The sequence below is a fragment of the Myotis daubentonii genome, chromosome 8 (assembly GCF_963259705.1).
Source record: "Myotis daubentonii chromosome 8, mMyoDau2.1, whole genome shotgun sequence".
In the NCBI taxonomy this organism is placed as follows: Eukaryota; Metazoa; Chordata; class Mammalia; order Chiroptera; family Vespertilionidae; genus Myotis; species Myotis daubentonii.
The window spans coordinates 84,909,163-84,926,492 of NC_081847.1; the positions used below are offsets into that span (position 1 = coordinate 84,909,163).

At 55.2% G+C, this 17,330-nt stretch overlaps 1 protein-coding gene across 5 annotated transcripts in view; it reads left to right on the forward strand.

Moving 5' to 3' along the window:
- Positions 1-17,330, forward strand: part of CTIF (cap binding complex dependent translation initiation factor) — a 235,386-nt gene that overhangs the window by 73,020 nt on the left and 145,036 nt on the right. For all 5 annotated transcript variants that reach the window (XM_059707250.1, XM_059707247.1, XM_059707251.1 and 2 more), the window contains 3 exons: positions 6,892-6,965; positions 7,806-7,910; positions 14,580-14,655. In XM_059707250.1, coding sequence (XP_059563233.1) covers positions 6,892-6,965; positions 7,806-7,910; positions 14,580-14,655 — 255 coding nt within the window. The remainder of the gene's footprint in view (positions 1-6,891; positions 6,966-7,805; positions 7,911-14,579; positions 14,656-17,330) is intronic.

Sequence of the window (17,330 nt, forward strand, 5' to 3'; positions counted from 1 at the left end):
CCATCATATTGGGGGAAATGCATGGAAATGATGTGTTATTTTTTGTTGTTGTTAATCCTCACCTGAGGGCATTTTTTCCATTTATTATTTTTTAAGAGAGAGTGGAAGAGAAGGGGAGAGACAGAGAGAGAGAAACATCGACGTGAGAGAGTTACATTGATTGGTTGCCTCCCACACGTGCCACAACCACAGCCAGGGGGGTCGAGGCTGCAACCGAGGTGCATGCCCTTGACTGGAATTGAACCAGGACCCTTCAGTCCACGGGCTGATGCGCTATCCACTGATCCAAACCAGCTAGGGCTGCATGAAGATGATTTAGAGGAAAGCATGAGAAAACATTTCAGGGTCCCAGCCTGGGGTTTAGCATTTCAGGGAAGAAAGCTGCAGGCGTACGAAGGTCGTGTGGGGTCAGGAGGGGGCAGCTCTTCTCCGTCTGCACGGAGGAGCCAAGGAAAGAAAATGAACGTTCACACAGAGGCCTATGATTAGACCTTGGAAGGACTTCCTGACTGAAGGGCTTGGCTGGCCGTGTTGGCTGCCGAGCAAGGTGATGAACCGGTGCCGGGAGCCTAATGAGCACACCTCCTTATCAGGCGCGTCCCTGCGGAGCCTGGGAAAGGTGGGGGCGTGTCAGAAATGGTGTCTCCGAGTCCTGGCGGCAGCCTGTGATCCCACACTCCCAGGAGCGTGAGAGAAGGGCACTTCCCTGTTCCATCACGATGCCCGATGCCCGGCAGCAAAGCGAAGCACCAGGAGAGTGTCCCAGAGGTCAGGAGGACAGAGGCCGGCCCAGGTGTGGCACGCCGCCCAGCGTCTCTTCTGGGAAACGAGGCGTTGGGCTGCACAGACCTCCGAGCCTCTCTGCAACGTATTCCATTGTTTACGTTCTCTGTCTCCATGAAATAGCCACTGGATCCAAACAGCTGCCAAGAGCAACAGGAGGTCTGGATTTTCCAGATTTCTCTGCTGTTCCCCCACCCACTCTGAATCCTGTGCCAACCTGCAGGCTGGGTAAACCCTCGGTGCCAACATTGACTCTGACCCAGGAGATGGCAGGTACCTAGCAGGACAGAAAACGTTTAGACAATAGCTGCTCTACTCCAGCCTCTATTAACAGCACAGGAAACACTGCAGCCCCTCCCACTCCAAAGACCCAGTGGGAGCCTGGATGTCCACCCTCGCCCAGCTGTGACAGGTGCCTCAACCTCCCCCAGTGGGGTGGTGTCAGAGAAAGCCAAGTAGGACGATGCAACTTGCCTCCCTGCTGGCTTGTGAAAGGGCCCTTATGCTCCCCACGGTATTATCGGAGACCAGGTAGGGGAGCTGGACTTGCACCCCACCCGGCAGTAGTCAGGCACCCTCCCCTCCCTGCTGGGATGTGTCAGAGGAGGCCTAATGGAGAACTGGGACTTCTATTGTCCAGTGGTAAGAAGGCCACCTCCATGGCAGGGTCATTGGAGACCATATGAGGACCTGTAACTTCGCCTCCACCAGCTGTAACGACAGAGCCACCCTTGGCCTGGTTATACTGTGGCCGTGACCCCTTCCCCCTGCCAGGGTGGTATCCCAAAAGCCAGTTACAACAGATTTAAATGAGATTCAGGATCTCGTAACGTATCACAAAAGTGCCCTGAGTGCAGTCAAAAATCACCTGAGCTACCAAGAATTGGGAAGATTTCTTAATGAAGGGGATAAGCCATAGATGTCAACACTGAGATGTGAAATCGGACTAGTATCTAGAATATATAAAGAACTCTCAAAAATCCACATTAAAAACAACCCAATTTAAAAATGGATAAAATACACGAAGACACATATTTCACCAAAAAGGATATACAGATGGCAAATAAACACACGCAAAAAGATGTTCAACACCATTAGCCACGAGGGAACATCAGCCCACACCTATCGGATCATCTGTAATGAACAACGCCAAGCGCTGGTGAGGGTGCAGCGTGTGCCCCGTCATACACTGCTGGGTCACTCATACACGGCTGGGGGAGACGTACCGCCGTTGTGGAAAACAGTTGGGTAGATTCTTCAAAAACTCAACATGCAAGAACCATCTGATCCAGCCATTGCATTCCTGGCTGTTTATCCCCGAGGAATGAAAACTTATGTTCACACAGAAACCTGTACTCAAATGTTTATAGCAGCTTTAGTGATAATAGCCCAAACTGGAAACAGCCCACATGTCCTTCAGCCACGTGACTGTAGGACAAGCTGTGGCACTCAGCAATAGAGGAGCCAGCTCCTGCCACTCACAACCCTCAGGGAATGGTGCTGAGTGAAAAAAAAAAGACAAAAGCCAGTCCCCAAAGTTACATACTCTCTGATTCCATTTATGGGACATTGTTCAAGTGGGGACCGGTTAGCCTTTGCGAAGGCTAGGGAAGGAGGGGAGCCAAGAAAGTAGGTGTGGGTATAAAAGGGCAGCCAGGGGGATTCTTATGCTGGTGGAAATGTTTTGCATCTTTTTAAAGAAATATTTGTATTGATTTCAGAGAGGAAGGGAGAGGGAATGATGAGAGAGAATCATTGATCGGCTGCCTCCCACACCACCCCCACTGAGGATTGAGCCTGAAATCCAGGCATATGGTCATCAAACTGTGACCTCCCAGTTCATAGGTTGACTCTCAACCACTGAGCCACTCCAGCCGGGCATGTTCTGCATCTTGACTGTATCAGTGTCAGTATTCTGGAAGTGACCTTGTCTTAGAGGAGATATATTTGGCCATAGGCTTTCGTCATTATCTCCCACCTCTCCCTGGTCTTTTTGGGTCTTAATTCAAAGACGGTGAGGATAGAGAGGGAAGAGACAGAATGGACAGAGAGAGACAGAGGTTCCAGAGTGATAGAAATGGCCTTCCTGCTCCTGAACTCAGCGCTGGCGCCTCCCAGGAGGTCCTCTCTGCTGGCTCTGCTCTGCCATGCTCCCTTCTCAGGGGCCCTCCTACTGTAAGGGGGTTAAATTGTTGGGGGCCCATCATAGGCTTTCCCACTTGCATGTGGGTGCTGTCCTTGGTGCTGAATGCACACGCACACGCACACGCACACGCACACGTGCATGCACACATATGCACACGACACAACTGTTTCTCCTTGAGCCCTGCCTTTCCCCACCTCCCTCTGTACTTGGCTTCTTATTTCCTTTTTGCTGAAGCAAACCCAAGTCACCCTTAAAGTCTGAGAGCAGCTTTAGACCCAGCCCTAGGAAGTATCTGTTTTGGCCAGGTTCTATCTAGTTTCTAAACCCTTGCAGACTAGAGTTGTCAACGCATTCGCACGCGTGTGTGTGCGCACACACACACGCACACACACACACACACGTCATTCTTAGTTGTGTTAATAAAGAAAAGAAAGCAGCACAGAAGAGGGTTCTTTTCCCTCTGCTACACCTGCCTTGGCATGTATTTCTACTGTACAGGGATTGACTCCCACCTTGATTCATTCACTCAGACAGCTCACACACCCCATGTTCCCTCTTAACTTCACGACAGCAGATGTGCCCTCTCCACCAGCACTGCCTTCCCAAACACGACAGAGACAGACTCGGAGGACCCAAACAGTTGTGGGGGATGGGTATGTGACTGCATTATGGAAATCTGCAGTGGGGTCGGAGTTTATCTGAATAATTGCACACCGCAGTGGTTAAGAGCACGAACTCAGGGCCTCTCTGGGACTTGCTCTGTGAACACGGACACGTCTCCGGGTCTCCGTTTCCTCCTCAGGGAAATGGGGGTGACCACACTGGCTTCCTAGGGCTGTAACAGAGGTAAAGTGCTCGATGGTGCCTGGCCTCCGTGAGTGCTGCCTCGTCTGCTGTTGTCATCACCTGGGGTCTGCCTTCCCCTGAGCTGGGGTAGCTGTGCTCCCAGGGGGCCTCTCGGGGGCAGCTTCAGTGTCCCAGCCTGTGGGCAGGCCGCTTCTGTTTCTCCTTCCACACTGTTTAAAGTGCTCATTAGCCCTCTGTGGTGGCGCTGAGAGCAGCATGCTTCGCCCTGGCATGGGGCCCCTAATTGCCAGTAACGGGCCGTTGTGAAGTGTGCGGCCGCGGTTAAGTGCTAACAACGATCCCCTGAAAAGGGTGCTTGTTTTTGACGGGCTTCTCGAAGCCTTGGCATTGCAGCAACCCGGGGAGCAGGGCCGGGGCCGGAGCCGGGCGGGGCGGGTGGGCTCGGAGATCAGCTGTGCTCACAGGCCAGCCCGGGAACTGCAGCCTGGAGAGTGTTCGTGAAGAAGCCAGGGGGCTTTATGGAGAGCTCTCAGTGCCTGGCCCCTGAGTCCTTGATAAATAATAGGTCATGGATGATGCTGGGTCCCAAGGTTAGGATGGGTTCGGGGGAGGGGAGTGGGCAGGGAGATACAATAATAAAAGCGAAGCCAGGGTTTATTTTTTATATATATTATTGATTTCAGAGAGAAAGGCAGAGGGGGAGAGAGAGGCAGAAACATCAATGATGGGAGAGGATCACTGATCGGCTGCCTCTTACACGCCCCACACTGGGGATCAAGCCCACAACCCACTCATGTGCCCCAACCGGGAATCGAACTGTGACCTCCTGGTTCACAGGTCAACACCCAACCACTGAGCCATTCCAGCTAGGCCCAAGCCAGGGTTTCTACCTTTGACAAGATGGCAGACTAACTGGAGAAGAGAGCTAACAGAGAGAGCATTAGATGACTGTTTCCTAAGCCCGGTTCCATGGAACCCTAGTCCTGCAAAGTGCTCTGTGAAATACTGTAAAGAGGAAGGGCAGGGTAGATTTCTGGCCAAGAGAGTTTGGGAAATACTGCACACTATACTGCACCCCATTTGAAGAGTCAGCATCCATGTAAAGCCAATAAAGGCACCGAGAAGTTCTGCAATTAAATAATTTATTTCATGATTTCATTGTGTCCCAAACATTCGACCAGGGAGCCTTTTTTTTTAAACTTTTTCCTCCCCGTGGAACTCTTTTTAACATCCAGTGTTTCCAAAAGCATGGTCCATGGACCACTCAAACTGCACACAATTTAAGCCATCAGCACTCCCCTCCCCGGGTGACTCGGATGCACCCTGACACTTGAGGGCCATCGGGTGAGTGTTGCTAGGACACCAGTGGGGAGCTCTGCAGTGGAGCAGTCAGGAAGGGTGCCACCGGGGTACGTGCTATACATGCTGTGGGTTCATGGAGCACAAGCATTGAGGAAAGTGCAGAATAAGGAACGAAGGGTCTTTAGCTGGATCGTAGCAGAAGCCTGGGGGAGGGGGTGAAAAGAAACTTGCTTTTTCCTCTGAGTCCAAGAAGGCCACAGTGGCTCAAAGAGGAATGTAGCCCCATGGCTTCGGCAGCTGTGTGTGGCCTTAGCGCCCTTCACAGGAGGGCCTGCGTGCGAGCCGCACACCGACACAGCGTCACCTGTGCGCTCAGGAGGAAGCGAGGCCTCTGCAGGCACAAACAGAAGGTTCGAGGAGGCGGGGGGCCTGGGAGCAAGCGAGCCCTGGGCACCTTCTCTCCTCAGCTTGTCCTCTCCTCCCTGTGGGTCCTCTGTGTGGGTGGGAGCGGGCTCGGGGTGGTTTGGAGGGTGAGGTGGATCTGGCTCCTGCTGAGTTCCAGAAATCAGGTTGCAGTCCGCCTGTGTGTGGGTCCATCTGTCCCCAGGCTCCTGTCCCTCTGGCTTTTTGATTTTTTCTGGGCACTACAAGGGTTTGGGGAACAGGTGGTGTGTAGGTGGGTGTGTGCATGCGTGTGCATGTGTGTCGGGGGCTGTAGACTTTGAGGGTTGTCGTCCAGAACTCAAGGAGGGGGGACTCTCCAGGCACTTCTCCAGTTTCAGGGGCTTTGATTGGCTCTGAAGCCCTCGGACAGAAAGTTGCCCTTGACACCCTCACCTGTGAGTCAGTCTGTCAGACACACGGGCAGCTGGCCGGCGCCTGCTCCACTTACAGGGTAGAATCTGCTCCATCGGTTGGCAGGCATCCGAGGTGGACGTACTGCGTGCCTCGCTGGGCCACTGGGGGCACCAGAAGAGAAGGTGGCAGTCGAGGAGCTTAACATTTACTTGGGGCCATGGATGAACCATGGGTTCTTTGGTTTCACTCCACGTGGGATTTATTGATGCCGTGCTGTGCTGTTTTAATGTGTTGGTCCTCACTGCTGTGTGATAGTCCGGGATGTGAACACACCACGATGGATCTGTGTGGTCAGCGGGTGGGCGTTCGGGGACTTCCTCTGCGCCGCCTGCTGTGGGTGAATGTCCGCCCACATTCCGCGTGTGTTCACACCTGGGAGCACAGGCCTGGGTCGCAAGGCATGTGCACATTCAGCATGAGCAGAGGTGGAGGTTTTGCCTTTAAAGAGTGAGAGGATGGACAGCAGGTAGCAGGGCTAACGAGCGAGGGATGGCAACGGGCGTGGAGGCAGGGAGGGCAGAGAAGCCCTATCACCGAAGCTGGAGCGAGTAGTGTTTTCCGTCTGTGGCTGGGCCTCGCAAGAACTGTCTGCGTGTGGAGACGGGAGCTGGGTGACAGAAATCCAGTTGCTGGCATAGCCTTCGTCAGTGGGGGCTGCTCAGCGCCGCCTGATTTCAGGGAGTCGGAAGTTGACCCCCACGGGGACCCTCCAGTGTGCCTGGGGGCAGCTCGTCCATGTGGAGGCTTGGAGGAGAGAGCCATGGGCTGGGGCGGCATGACCCGAGCCGTTTCTGTACCTGATGGCACAGATCCGGCACACACTATCCAGGCGACGGCCGTGCCTGGGCGGAGGCCTGGCGTCCACCCGAGTCCTCCCAGCTGCCCAGGATGACCAGCCGAGGGGGCGGGGAGACCTCTGCAGCCCCCTCTTGTTCTCAGTGTCCCGGCCAAGCAAATAATGTTGCCCCTTCCTTTCCCCCCTGCCCCCCTCCTAGAACGGCAGCAAAGATAACTCTCTGGACGTGCTGGGCACAGACATCTGGGCTGCCAACACCTTCGACTCCTTCAGGTGAGCTCCAGTCCTCTGTGTGGTGTGTGGCTCTGGCTGGGACCCCAGCTTACGTGTCCCGATGCCCCGTGGGGCCTTTGGGGAAATGTTGAGAGTTCACTGACGAAGAAGCGGGAGAACCAGAGGGTGTGAGATAGCTTACAGCATGAGGCTGAAGAGGAGGGTCAGGAGAGGAAAGGAGGAGACCGAGGGAAGGAGAAGGAGGAGAGGGTATCCAAGGGAAAAAGAGGAGGGAAGAGGAGCAGAGGGAGGACTGGGGAGGAGCAGAGGAGATGGCTCCGGGTGTCAGGCAGCCTGGGGTGGGTCAGGCAGGTGGGGCTGGCAGCAGGGAAACCTGGAGGAAGGAGGGGTTTTCAGTGGCTCAGACGCTAGAGCAGCGGTTCTCAACCTGTGGGTCGCGACCCTTTTGGCGGTCGAACGACCCTTTCACAGGGGTCGCCTAAGACCATCCTGCATATCAGATATTTACATTACGAATTCATAACAGTAGCAACATTACAGTTATGAAACAGCAACGAAAATAATTTTATGGTTGGGCCACAACATGAGGAACTGTATTTAAAGGGCCAGAAGGTTCCTGATGGACCAGGTTGGAAGAACAGGTGTTGGCTAGGGTTCACGGGCTGCTAATGGGCTCCTGCCCTGGTGTCCACCCCTCAGGCCATGGGTGGCCTGGCCCTGTCGTTCCGCTCTGTCTGGCTCTGAGCAGGTTCCAGACACACCCGGCTGGGCAGTCCCCAGAGCTGACACCACAGGCTCTGGCTCCGTTTGGCTCCATTCCTTGGCTGGGCTTGCCTCCTCCCGCTCGCCTCTCATGTCTTGCCCTCCCTCGCCCTCTAGTGGTGCCACCTGGGACCTGCAGCCTGAAAAGCTGGACTTCACCCAGTTCCACCGGAGGCTGCGACACACACCCAAGCAGCCCCTGGCACACATCGACCGCGAAGGGTAAGGGGCAGCGGCTGGGGTGTGGAGGGGGTTCTTACAGGGGGAAGCGGGGGAGAAAACAGCTGTGGCTGCACCAGAGCTGAGAGGGCCTCTCCCTGGGCAGGACGGCGGTCCTGCTGCTTGAGGGACACACAGATGAGTCCTGGCCTCAGCCCTGCAGGCTCCCTGGCCTCCTGCATCCCTCAGCCACACTGCCCACTCTCTTCCTGACCCTGCACGTCAGTAGCCTAGTGCAGTGGGTCTCACACTTGACCAGAACCACCCGGGGGCTTGTTAAAACACAGATCCCCGCATCCACCCCCCCTCCCCCCCCCCGAGTCTGGAGGTCTGGGGTGGGATGTGAGCGTGTGCGTTTCTAACAGATTCCCAGGGCTGCTGCTGGTTCTGGGACCCCACTTTGAGAACCACTGGTGTAGTGGATGCTTTTTCACTGGGATGTCTCACCCTCTACTTATTTCGTGCATCACTGTTGCCTTCCCCTTTTAAAGAGCCCTGTCTTCTTGGGTTTTTATGGCTTCAACACATAGTCATGATTGATTAAATCATTGGCTGCTGGCGATTAATTCGATCTTATGCCCTCTCCCCTCCCAGAGGCTAGGGGATGGAACTAGAAGTTCTAACCCTCCTTCTCCCCATCCTCAGGTTGCCTAGGGACTTTCTACAGTCGCCTCATTAACACAAAATCCCTCCATCCTTTAGGAACCCCCCAGGATTTGGGGAGCTCTGTGCCAGGACTGGGGAGGAAGAGCAAATATCTCCTATTATAAACTAGAGGCCCCATGCACGAAATGCGTACAAGAGTAGGCCTTCCTTCCCCCAGCTGCCGGCACCGGCTTCCCTCGCTGCCCCGGCTTCGTCCGGAAGGTTGTCCGGAAGGACGTCCGGTCTAATTAGCACATTACGCTTTCATTATTCTAGATTACAACATCACACGTGGTAATTCTGCGTTTTAGCTTTTTGAGGAACTGCCAGTGTTTTCCACAAGTGCAGGATATTTCACCTTCCCACCCGCAACATACAAGGGCTCTGATTTCTCCACATCCTCGTGAACATTTGTAATTTTCTTTTTTAAGTTATACTCATGGCTTTTCTTTTTCCTTCCGAGCCTTCCCTGCCCGCTCCTGTCTCCCTGTCACGTTAGGTCTGAACATAAGTTTCCCGCTCTCACCTGGCCTCGTGCTGCCACTTTCTGTCCCACCCACCCCTTCTCTTGGCAGCGTTGGTCTCACCACAGTGGAATGAGCAGCAACCTGGCCGGGTGTGCTCATCCTCCTTTCAGAGCTGAGAGGGACGCAGCTCAGAGAGGCTGGACCTCACCCAGTCGCCCGCCCAAGTGGCAGAGCCGTGATTTAAGACCTCTGATGCCGTCCAGTGTAACCCTGAATTGGCTTCCCCCCTCAAAACTTTATGCAAAAGCGTATGCACGTGCATATTTCTAGGGAGGGGTATGTCACGCATGTCAGCCTCTCCCAGGGCACGGAGCCTCTCACCATGCCCTTTTTTTTCAATGTCCTGTTTGTGTGGATTCCATCAGAACGTTTGGGGTTGTTTTGGGGGGTGTAGAGAGGAAGATGGCCTGGAGCATGGAGCACCCTGTTAGAGGCGGTAGGTAGAGCAAAGCGGAGGCCCGGCCCAAGGCTCCCCTGGCCCTGCCTCACGCTGCCCGCTGCTCACTGCACGCTCAGCCCCTCATTGCGCAGCCGCTGCCCCTTTCCTCCTGCGCTGCTGCTGAGCAGGGCTGAGCCCCCACGGCTGAGTCTAGGAAAGCTGACCTTCCCACGCCAGGAGCGGGTTTTCAGCGGAGGTGACGCTCCCATCTGCCTTGTTGTGGGCGAGGTTGAGCGTGGGGTGCGCCATGGGAACGGCATGTTGCATTTCTGAAGCCCAGTCGCTAGGCCCCCTAGGTGCCCGCATGGTGCTGGGTACTGTGAGTGTCTCTCTCTCTCTCTCTCTCTCTCTCTCTCTCTCTCTCTCTCTCTATCTATCTATCTATCTATCTTTCTCTCTGTCTCCCTCTCCATAAAACACAGCCCCCTGCCCAGCAGGACTGTTTGCTATGAAAAGGAAACACACACCTATTCATGACTGAGGTTGTGCAGGGAAATAGGGCTCGGTGTGTGGTGTAGACATTTAGAGAGTGCGCACTCTGAAATCAGCTGCCAGGCATGTAGTCATGTGACTGCGAAGAGGTCAGAGTGGAGAGCGCTGGGGAGGATGAGCCGTCTGGGAATGGCTTCGGGAGACACACAGCCTATCCCTGGGAAGCTCCCATCTCTCCCGTGTCCCCTGGGAGCACATGGATGGTGAAACCAGAGGGGAAACTGAGGCCCAGAGAACAGAAGGTGTCTGATGGGGAATGCGTGTCATAGTCATGCCCTCGGAGGGTCTGCACCAGTTCCCACAAGTGAACAGAACAAAACACTGGTTGGCAGTGGCCACAGGTGACTCAGGGGAGATGTTCCCGGAGCTGAGCACCATGTCCCCTCTGCAGCCTGAGGGACCGGCCACAGCCCCTCAGCAGCTGCAGACCAGGCTCCCATAGTCACTAGTTCTGGCCAGATTCTGTCTCCTCCTGCTCCCAGGGAGTCGGGTGCAGCGTCCTGAGGCCGCCTGTGGCTGGGCTAGGGCTGTGTCCCATAATAGAGCCCTGCCGCACTGGGGCGGACCCACGTGCCCAGCCACTGCCGCATCTCGGGAGCAGGGCACCACGTTGTTGCCAAGGCTTCCCAGGTATCCAGGGAGGCACAGAAATTGGAATCAGCTGTTGCCTTGGAAACCCTGTTGGCAACAGTGAGTCAGCTGGTCTCCATCAACCTTCTGCCCTCAAGCCTGCAGTCATCCAGGAGGGTGAGCCCCGGATAGGGTGGGTCTAGGGCCAGGGGAACACAGCCTCCCCCCACCACCACCACACACACACACACACTCACACACACACCACCTGGGGCGTGACGGGAGAATGGACGGCCAGGCCTGTGCTAGGCTGGGGCCTGCATGTGCTGGAGCCAGAGGGGAGGTACGCACATGTGACTTAGAGGAGCCGGTGTCGGCCCTGTCCACACGCCCCTCCTTCCCCCCTGCCCTGACACAGATGAAACAGAGATGACGACAGGCCGTTGGTAGCTTCACAGGCCAGCCTGTCTCTACCAGGCAGATGTGTTAGTGAAAAGGCAGCTGGCTGTTTCTAGCCCTTTCTTGATTTCAGAGAGGAAGGGAGAGTGACAGAAACATCAGTGATGAGAGAGAATCATTGATTGGCTGCCTCCTGCATGGCCCCTACTGGGGGCTGAGCGCAAAACCAGTGCATGTGTCTTGACCAGGCCTCCTGATTCATAGGTCGATGCTCAGCCATTGAGCCACCCTGGCCAGGCTGTGTCTAGACCAATTGTGGGCAAATTACAGCCCGCGGGCCAGATCCAGCCCGTTTGAAATGAATAAAACTTAAAAAAAAAAAAAAAAAAAAAAAAAAAAAAAAAAGACCGTACCCTTTTATGTAATGATGTTTACTTTGAATTTATATTAGTTCGCACAAACACTCCATCCATGCTTTTGTTCCGGCCCTCCGGTCCAGTTTAAGAACCCATTGTGGCCCTCGAGTTGAAAAGTTTGCCCACCCCTGGTCTAGACCTTTCTTTACCTCATCTGCAGCCCAGCACATCCCAAGGCCAGAGTGGGGGGCTGAAAGGCAAGAACCTCCTCTTTTCCCTCCTTCACCCCTCCTGCCCCTGCTTCGCCTGCCAGACCCCCATATCCTTCCAGCCTGGCCCTCCTGATCATCCGTTACCCACCCCTGGCACCCACTCCCCCTACTCCAGCCCGCGAACGCTGATGTCCTGCTGGCATCGTGCTGCATTTAGCTCCGGGCCTTTGCCCTCCCTGCTGCCCTCTGCCCGGGACATTCTCCCAGATTCTCTGCTTGGCCAGCTCCCGGCCCGTCTCCCTCCCTCTGCTCAGACTGTTGTAGACCCTGCTCTTCTGGGTGCCCGTCGCGCCCTCTCTCGCCCCTGACCCAGCACTGCTGTGGCCGAGGGCCCAGCCTGTGCACTGCTTACCTCGGGCCAGCCCACGCCCGAGCCCCCACAGAGGCGCTTGTGAAATGCGGCGTGGGTCACATCGCCGTGCTCCCTTCCTCCCAGCTCCCAGGCCTTTGCTCATTTTTGCAGCCACCCGGTTTCTCTTCCTCAGGGCTCCGGGGCCCCTCTGGCCATAGGATTTTCTTGACGCTGATCTCATGCTGCCCCTACTGGTGCTCAGGCGCACCGCCCTGTCCGCTGAGGTTAGGACTTGTTTCCTAAGAGCTGTGAGCTGGCTGAGGGCAGGACCGCGTTGGGTTCATTGCCCATGACTCCAAGAGAGGCTGACAGGGCCCAAGACATAGGAGGTGCTTGGCGAATACCGAACCACTAAACGAATTACTCTGAAGTCTTATAGTTGCATTAACTGCAGCTAGAAAACGCTGGCACCAGCTCCTGGGCAGCCCTCGCCACACCTGGGTCACTAACGATAGCATAACAATACGTATAAACTAATACCGCGCACAGGCAGGTGCGTACCGTCCTCAGTGCTTACCTCGTATCGGGTAAACTCCCCGCCACCTGGCGAAGTAGGGCTGTTATTCTCTTCACTTCGACAGGTGAGGAAGCTGGGAGACACCCTTCCCCAATGAGTGACCTGCCTGAGGCTGGGCGGCTCCAAAATCGATGTGTGTCCTCGGCCACTACGCTGCTCTTCTTCCCCAGTAACAATGACAACAGTAATCGTAGTAGAAGCAGAGGCAGTGCTACTGACAGCAATGTATTTACCTTATTTATTTTATTACCATTTTATCTAACTGCCCCCTGTACTTACTGTGAGAATATATTTACCGTTAAATATGGTATATTAAGGGCGTGTGTGTACCCGTGCGCCTGGCAAGGTTCTAAGCCAGTGATGGCGAACCTATGACACGCGTGTCAGAGGTGACACGCGAACTCATTTTTGGGGGGTTGATTTTTCCTTGTTAAATGGCATTTAAATATATAAAATATCAAAAATATAAGTCTTTGCAAGTGCTGGAGAGGATGTGGAGAAAAAGGAACACTTGTGCACTGCTGGTGGGAATGCAGACTGGTGCAGCCACTATGGAAGACAGTATGGAGTTTCCTTAAAAAACTGAAAATGGAACTCCCATTTGACCCTGTGATCCCACTTCTAGGAATATATCCCAAGAAACCAGAAACACCAATCAGAAAGGATATATGCACCCCTATGTTCATAGCAGCACAATTCACCATAGCTAAGATCTGGAAACAGCCTAAGTGCCCATCAGTAGATGAATGGATTAGAAAACTGTGGTACATCTACACGATGGAATACTATGCTGCTGTAAAAAGGAAGGAACTCTTACCATTTGCAACGGCATGGATGGAACTGGAGAGCATTATGCTAAGTGAAATAAGCCAGTCAATAAAGGAAAAATACCACATGATCTCACTCATTCATGGACAATAGAGACCATTATAAACTTTTGAACAATAATAGATACAGAGGCAGAGCTGCCTCAAACAGATTGTCAAACTGCAGCGGGAAGGCCGGGGAGGGTTGGGGGGCAGGAGGTAGGGGGGTAAGAGATCAACTAAAGGACTTGTATGCATGCATATAAGCATAACCAATGGACATAAGACACTGGGGGATAGGGGAGGCTAGGGGACTGTCTAGGGCGGGGGGATAAAATGGATACATATGTAATACCCTTTGTAATACTTTAAGCAATAAAAAATATATATATATATATATAAGTCTTTGTTTTACTATGGTTGCAAATATCAAAAAATTTCTATATGTGACACGGCACCAGAGTTAAGTTAGGGTTTTTCAAAATGCTGACACGCCGAGCTCAAAAGGTTCGCCATCACTGTTCTAAGCACTTCGATGCATTAATTTAATCCTCCGCTCACTTTATCATGTTAGACATTATTAATTGTCCCAATTTTTCTAACGAGGAAACGGATGCAGAGGTTAAGTGACTTGCTCAGAGTCACCCAGTTAGTAAGCGGTGCGGCTGGGGCTCCAACCCCTGGAGTCTGGTGCCAGAGTCTGCCCCTTCAGCATACAGGAGACATGGACCTTTGGCAGTGAGGCAGGGTGTGTCTTTGGCCTGAAGGGTCACCTGGCCACAGAGGACAGGAAGACAAAGGGTCGGCGTCTGGGCCGGCGGGCTGGTGGGCTGGCCCTAGGTGAGGCCAAGGAAGAAGGAAGCTGCACTGGGGCCTGTGTGACCTAGGAAGCTGCTCTCTCTCCATTCATTTCTCTGTAGTGTGCTGGTCAGGATGCTAGGCTGTTGCAGAGCTGTGACAGGTTTGGGGGTCTGTCAGCAAGGAGTTTATGGTGCTTCTGTGCCCCACGCTCAGGCTGGTCTCAGCATCCCATCTGCATGAGTCCTTTGTCCTCCATGAAGGCCTGTCTAGCCAGTGGGGGCGGGGGACAGCTGAAGGGTCACCTGGCCACAGAGGACATGAAGGCAAAGCGTCCGGTCACCAGAGCATTTCCTCCTGGCGGGCAGGCTGGTTCTGCAGGCCTGGAGGGAGGGCAGGACCAGGTGTCACCCCATGGACCCCGCTCTTCCTGTTTGCCAGGCGGGGCAGGATCCAGGCAGGTGCCATCCTTTCAACGTCTTTGTCTTTTCTGCTCCAGGTGTGGAAAAGGGAAGCTGGAAGATGGGGATGGGATCAACCTGAATGACATCGAGAAGGTCCTCCCAGCCTGGCAGGTAGGCACAGGGGCAGCGTCTCACACACTCCCCTTCTCCCAGGTCCCAATGCTGGGCCTGGGCACTCCTGCTGGCCCCTACCTCCAACAAAGCATTGCCGGATGTACCATGTGTGGGCAGGGGCGGCTGCCTCCACGTCCAGAGTGTCCCACTGGGATGTGTGTGCGGAGGGCCCAGTGGCCCTCAGACTTAAGTAATGCCTATTGTTGATCTGCAGGGAGCTCTGGCTTCTCGCTCACTGGGAGTCACACATGGGGCCCATTTCACCGTGAGTGGTCCTAGTGGGAGGGCCTCGTCAGAGCTCAGATGCTGACACTTGGGTGTCCATCCAACCCCTGCTCCAGCCAAAGCCAAGGACCCCCTATCCAGATGGTCCCCCCGGCTGTACTTCCACAGCAGGCAGAGCGTCTCGGGGGTGAGTCACACAGTGCTGTCCCTCAGGGACCCCCATCGCTGGGGCTCGGCAGCAGGGCGGACAGCAGGTACCCCATTTTCCCAGCATGGTTCTCCACCCAGGAACGGCACCTGGTTGGTTAGTAAGGGCTGATGTTGATGGTGACACCCCCAAGGTCTGCTTCCTCGTAAATGGCAGCAGAGGGCGGAGGTCAGGTGAGCTGGGGGAGGTGATAGCCAGCAGCTAGATTTTCGCGCCCATGACCCGTCGGCAGCTTCTGGTGCGCTGAGGCCAGCCAGCACTGCTCCCAGGAGCTCCGGGCTCGGGTGGGAAGCTGGAGGCTCTAGGCGTGGTGACATGGTTTTTGGGGGGACATCAGTCATGGTTCCGGGTTGTGAAGCCATAGGGCTGAGTAGAAGCTAAAACCCATACAACTGGGCTTAGAATGGGGTTTTAGGGGCCCCTCCTGCATTTTTGGTATCTCTACTGTGAACTGCACGTGGGGTGGAAGGGGCTGGCTGTCCCGCCGTGTTGACAATGATGGGGACCTCCCAACCCCCATCACTTGTAATCCTGCTCCCAGTGTGGCCCAGGGTGGGTGCACCTGGTGCAGAGGCCATGAGGACTGTCGGCTGCACCGCAGTCAGCTCCCACTAGAGGGCACCAGCGCGCCGCTCCCGAGGCTCCACCGTCTGACAGTGGCAGTGGGAAGTCCCTCGTCCCCTGCCGCCAGAGGTATCCTTGCCTCGGTGCTCAACGTGTACATTGTCCCCAAAATGACCGGAAGCAACACTCAGGCCCTTCCTGCCCCGAGCAAGGCAGCGGGTGAGGTCGTAGAGAGGCAGCCACACAGGTATAGGGAAGCACCTGTTTGCTGTGCAGAGGCCTGACATTCCTTGTGGGAGGACTCCCCACACTCACTCCTGAGACCCCGGGACCACGTGGCAGCGCCCAGGGGGGCACACCTGTGAAGCCTCTATCAGCCTCACAGGCAAGGAGGGTGCTTGCCCACCCAGTGAGGGGTGCTGGTGGCATTCCCCACCCAGACGGCTTCGCCTGGGCCTGCAGGGGAAGCTCCCGCCAGTGTGGGTCTTGGGAGTCACAGCGTGTTGGCTTCTGCCCTGGGACGGACAGGCACTGGCAGCCTGAGTGGAGGGGGTGATGGAGCTCCGTAATCCAAGCCAGGGGTGCTCCACGAAGTTCACTGTGAAGGTGGGAAATCGAGTCTGGCCTAGATGCCACCCGGGCCCTTCCCCTGAGGTTGGAAACTGGAGCAGTTTCTGGCCGGTGGCTCCTGGGTTCCCATGGGCAGGGGCCCAGGCCTCGGGGCGTCGGAAACACTGCCCCCCTCCCCACCGTGCGCTTCTCTTTACAAAACCCCAGCTGAGAGCCTGTGCTGCTGAACTGCCTGTGTCTGGCCCATGCTTTCGGAAAGGAGACTTTTCGACCACTGTTCTGACTTCTCTGTCAGACAAGTATTACGTCTTGTTTTGTTTTGCTTTTTCCTGACAATAGGAACTGCATAGTCCCACTTATTTCCCTTTCTGCCTTCCTGTTAGGAAGTTTTGAAACTAAGTTCTGTGTCTGCCTGCAGTTAATTCTGAGCTCGCTCTGACCTGTCAGGTCTGTGACGCTGATCTCTGGTGACCGGCCCTGGTTGGTCATGTATAACACGTGAGTCCCGTGTGAGGGGGGCACGGCACACACGCTGAGCAGAAACACCCGAGTCAGGTGGCATTTCTGGGCTCACGGATGTGACCAAGGCACTCCCGACAGGGGCCCAGAAGACGCAGGGAAAGCGACTCGGGGTGTCTGACCTCATGAGAGTGTGCCCCAGGCACTGTCTTCACACGGGACCCAGAGAGAGGACAGGAGACCAGCCAGAGGAGGAGACAGCGAGACGTGGGGTTCAGCACCCGTTCCCATGCTTGGCCCCAAATAACAAGATGAGGGATCAGCAAGCTTTCAGAATGAAAATCACTGCGGGCCAGAATGATGGCCAGGACTCCCCTCTGCCACAGAGCGCTTGGCGGACGAACAGTGGGGGCTGATGCAGGAGCCGCCTTCTCTCTCCAGCAGGGGGCGCTGTTACCGTTTGGGAACCGGGCTGGTGGACGCTGGATGGAAGCTGCTGTAGCCAGGTTCCCAGCCTTCCAGGCTAGCTAACGCGCAGGCATGGGGTTGTTAACATACCCCGAGATGCTGGGATATGTTCATCATGTGAAAGTCACGTGAAAAGCCCTCGCTCCCCGAGGCCCTCTCCTTCTCCCCAAAGTGCCGC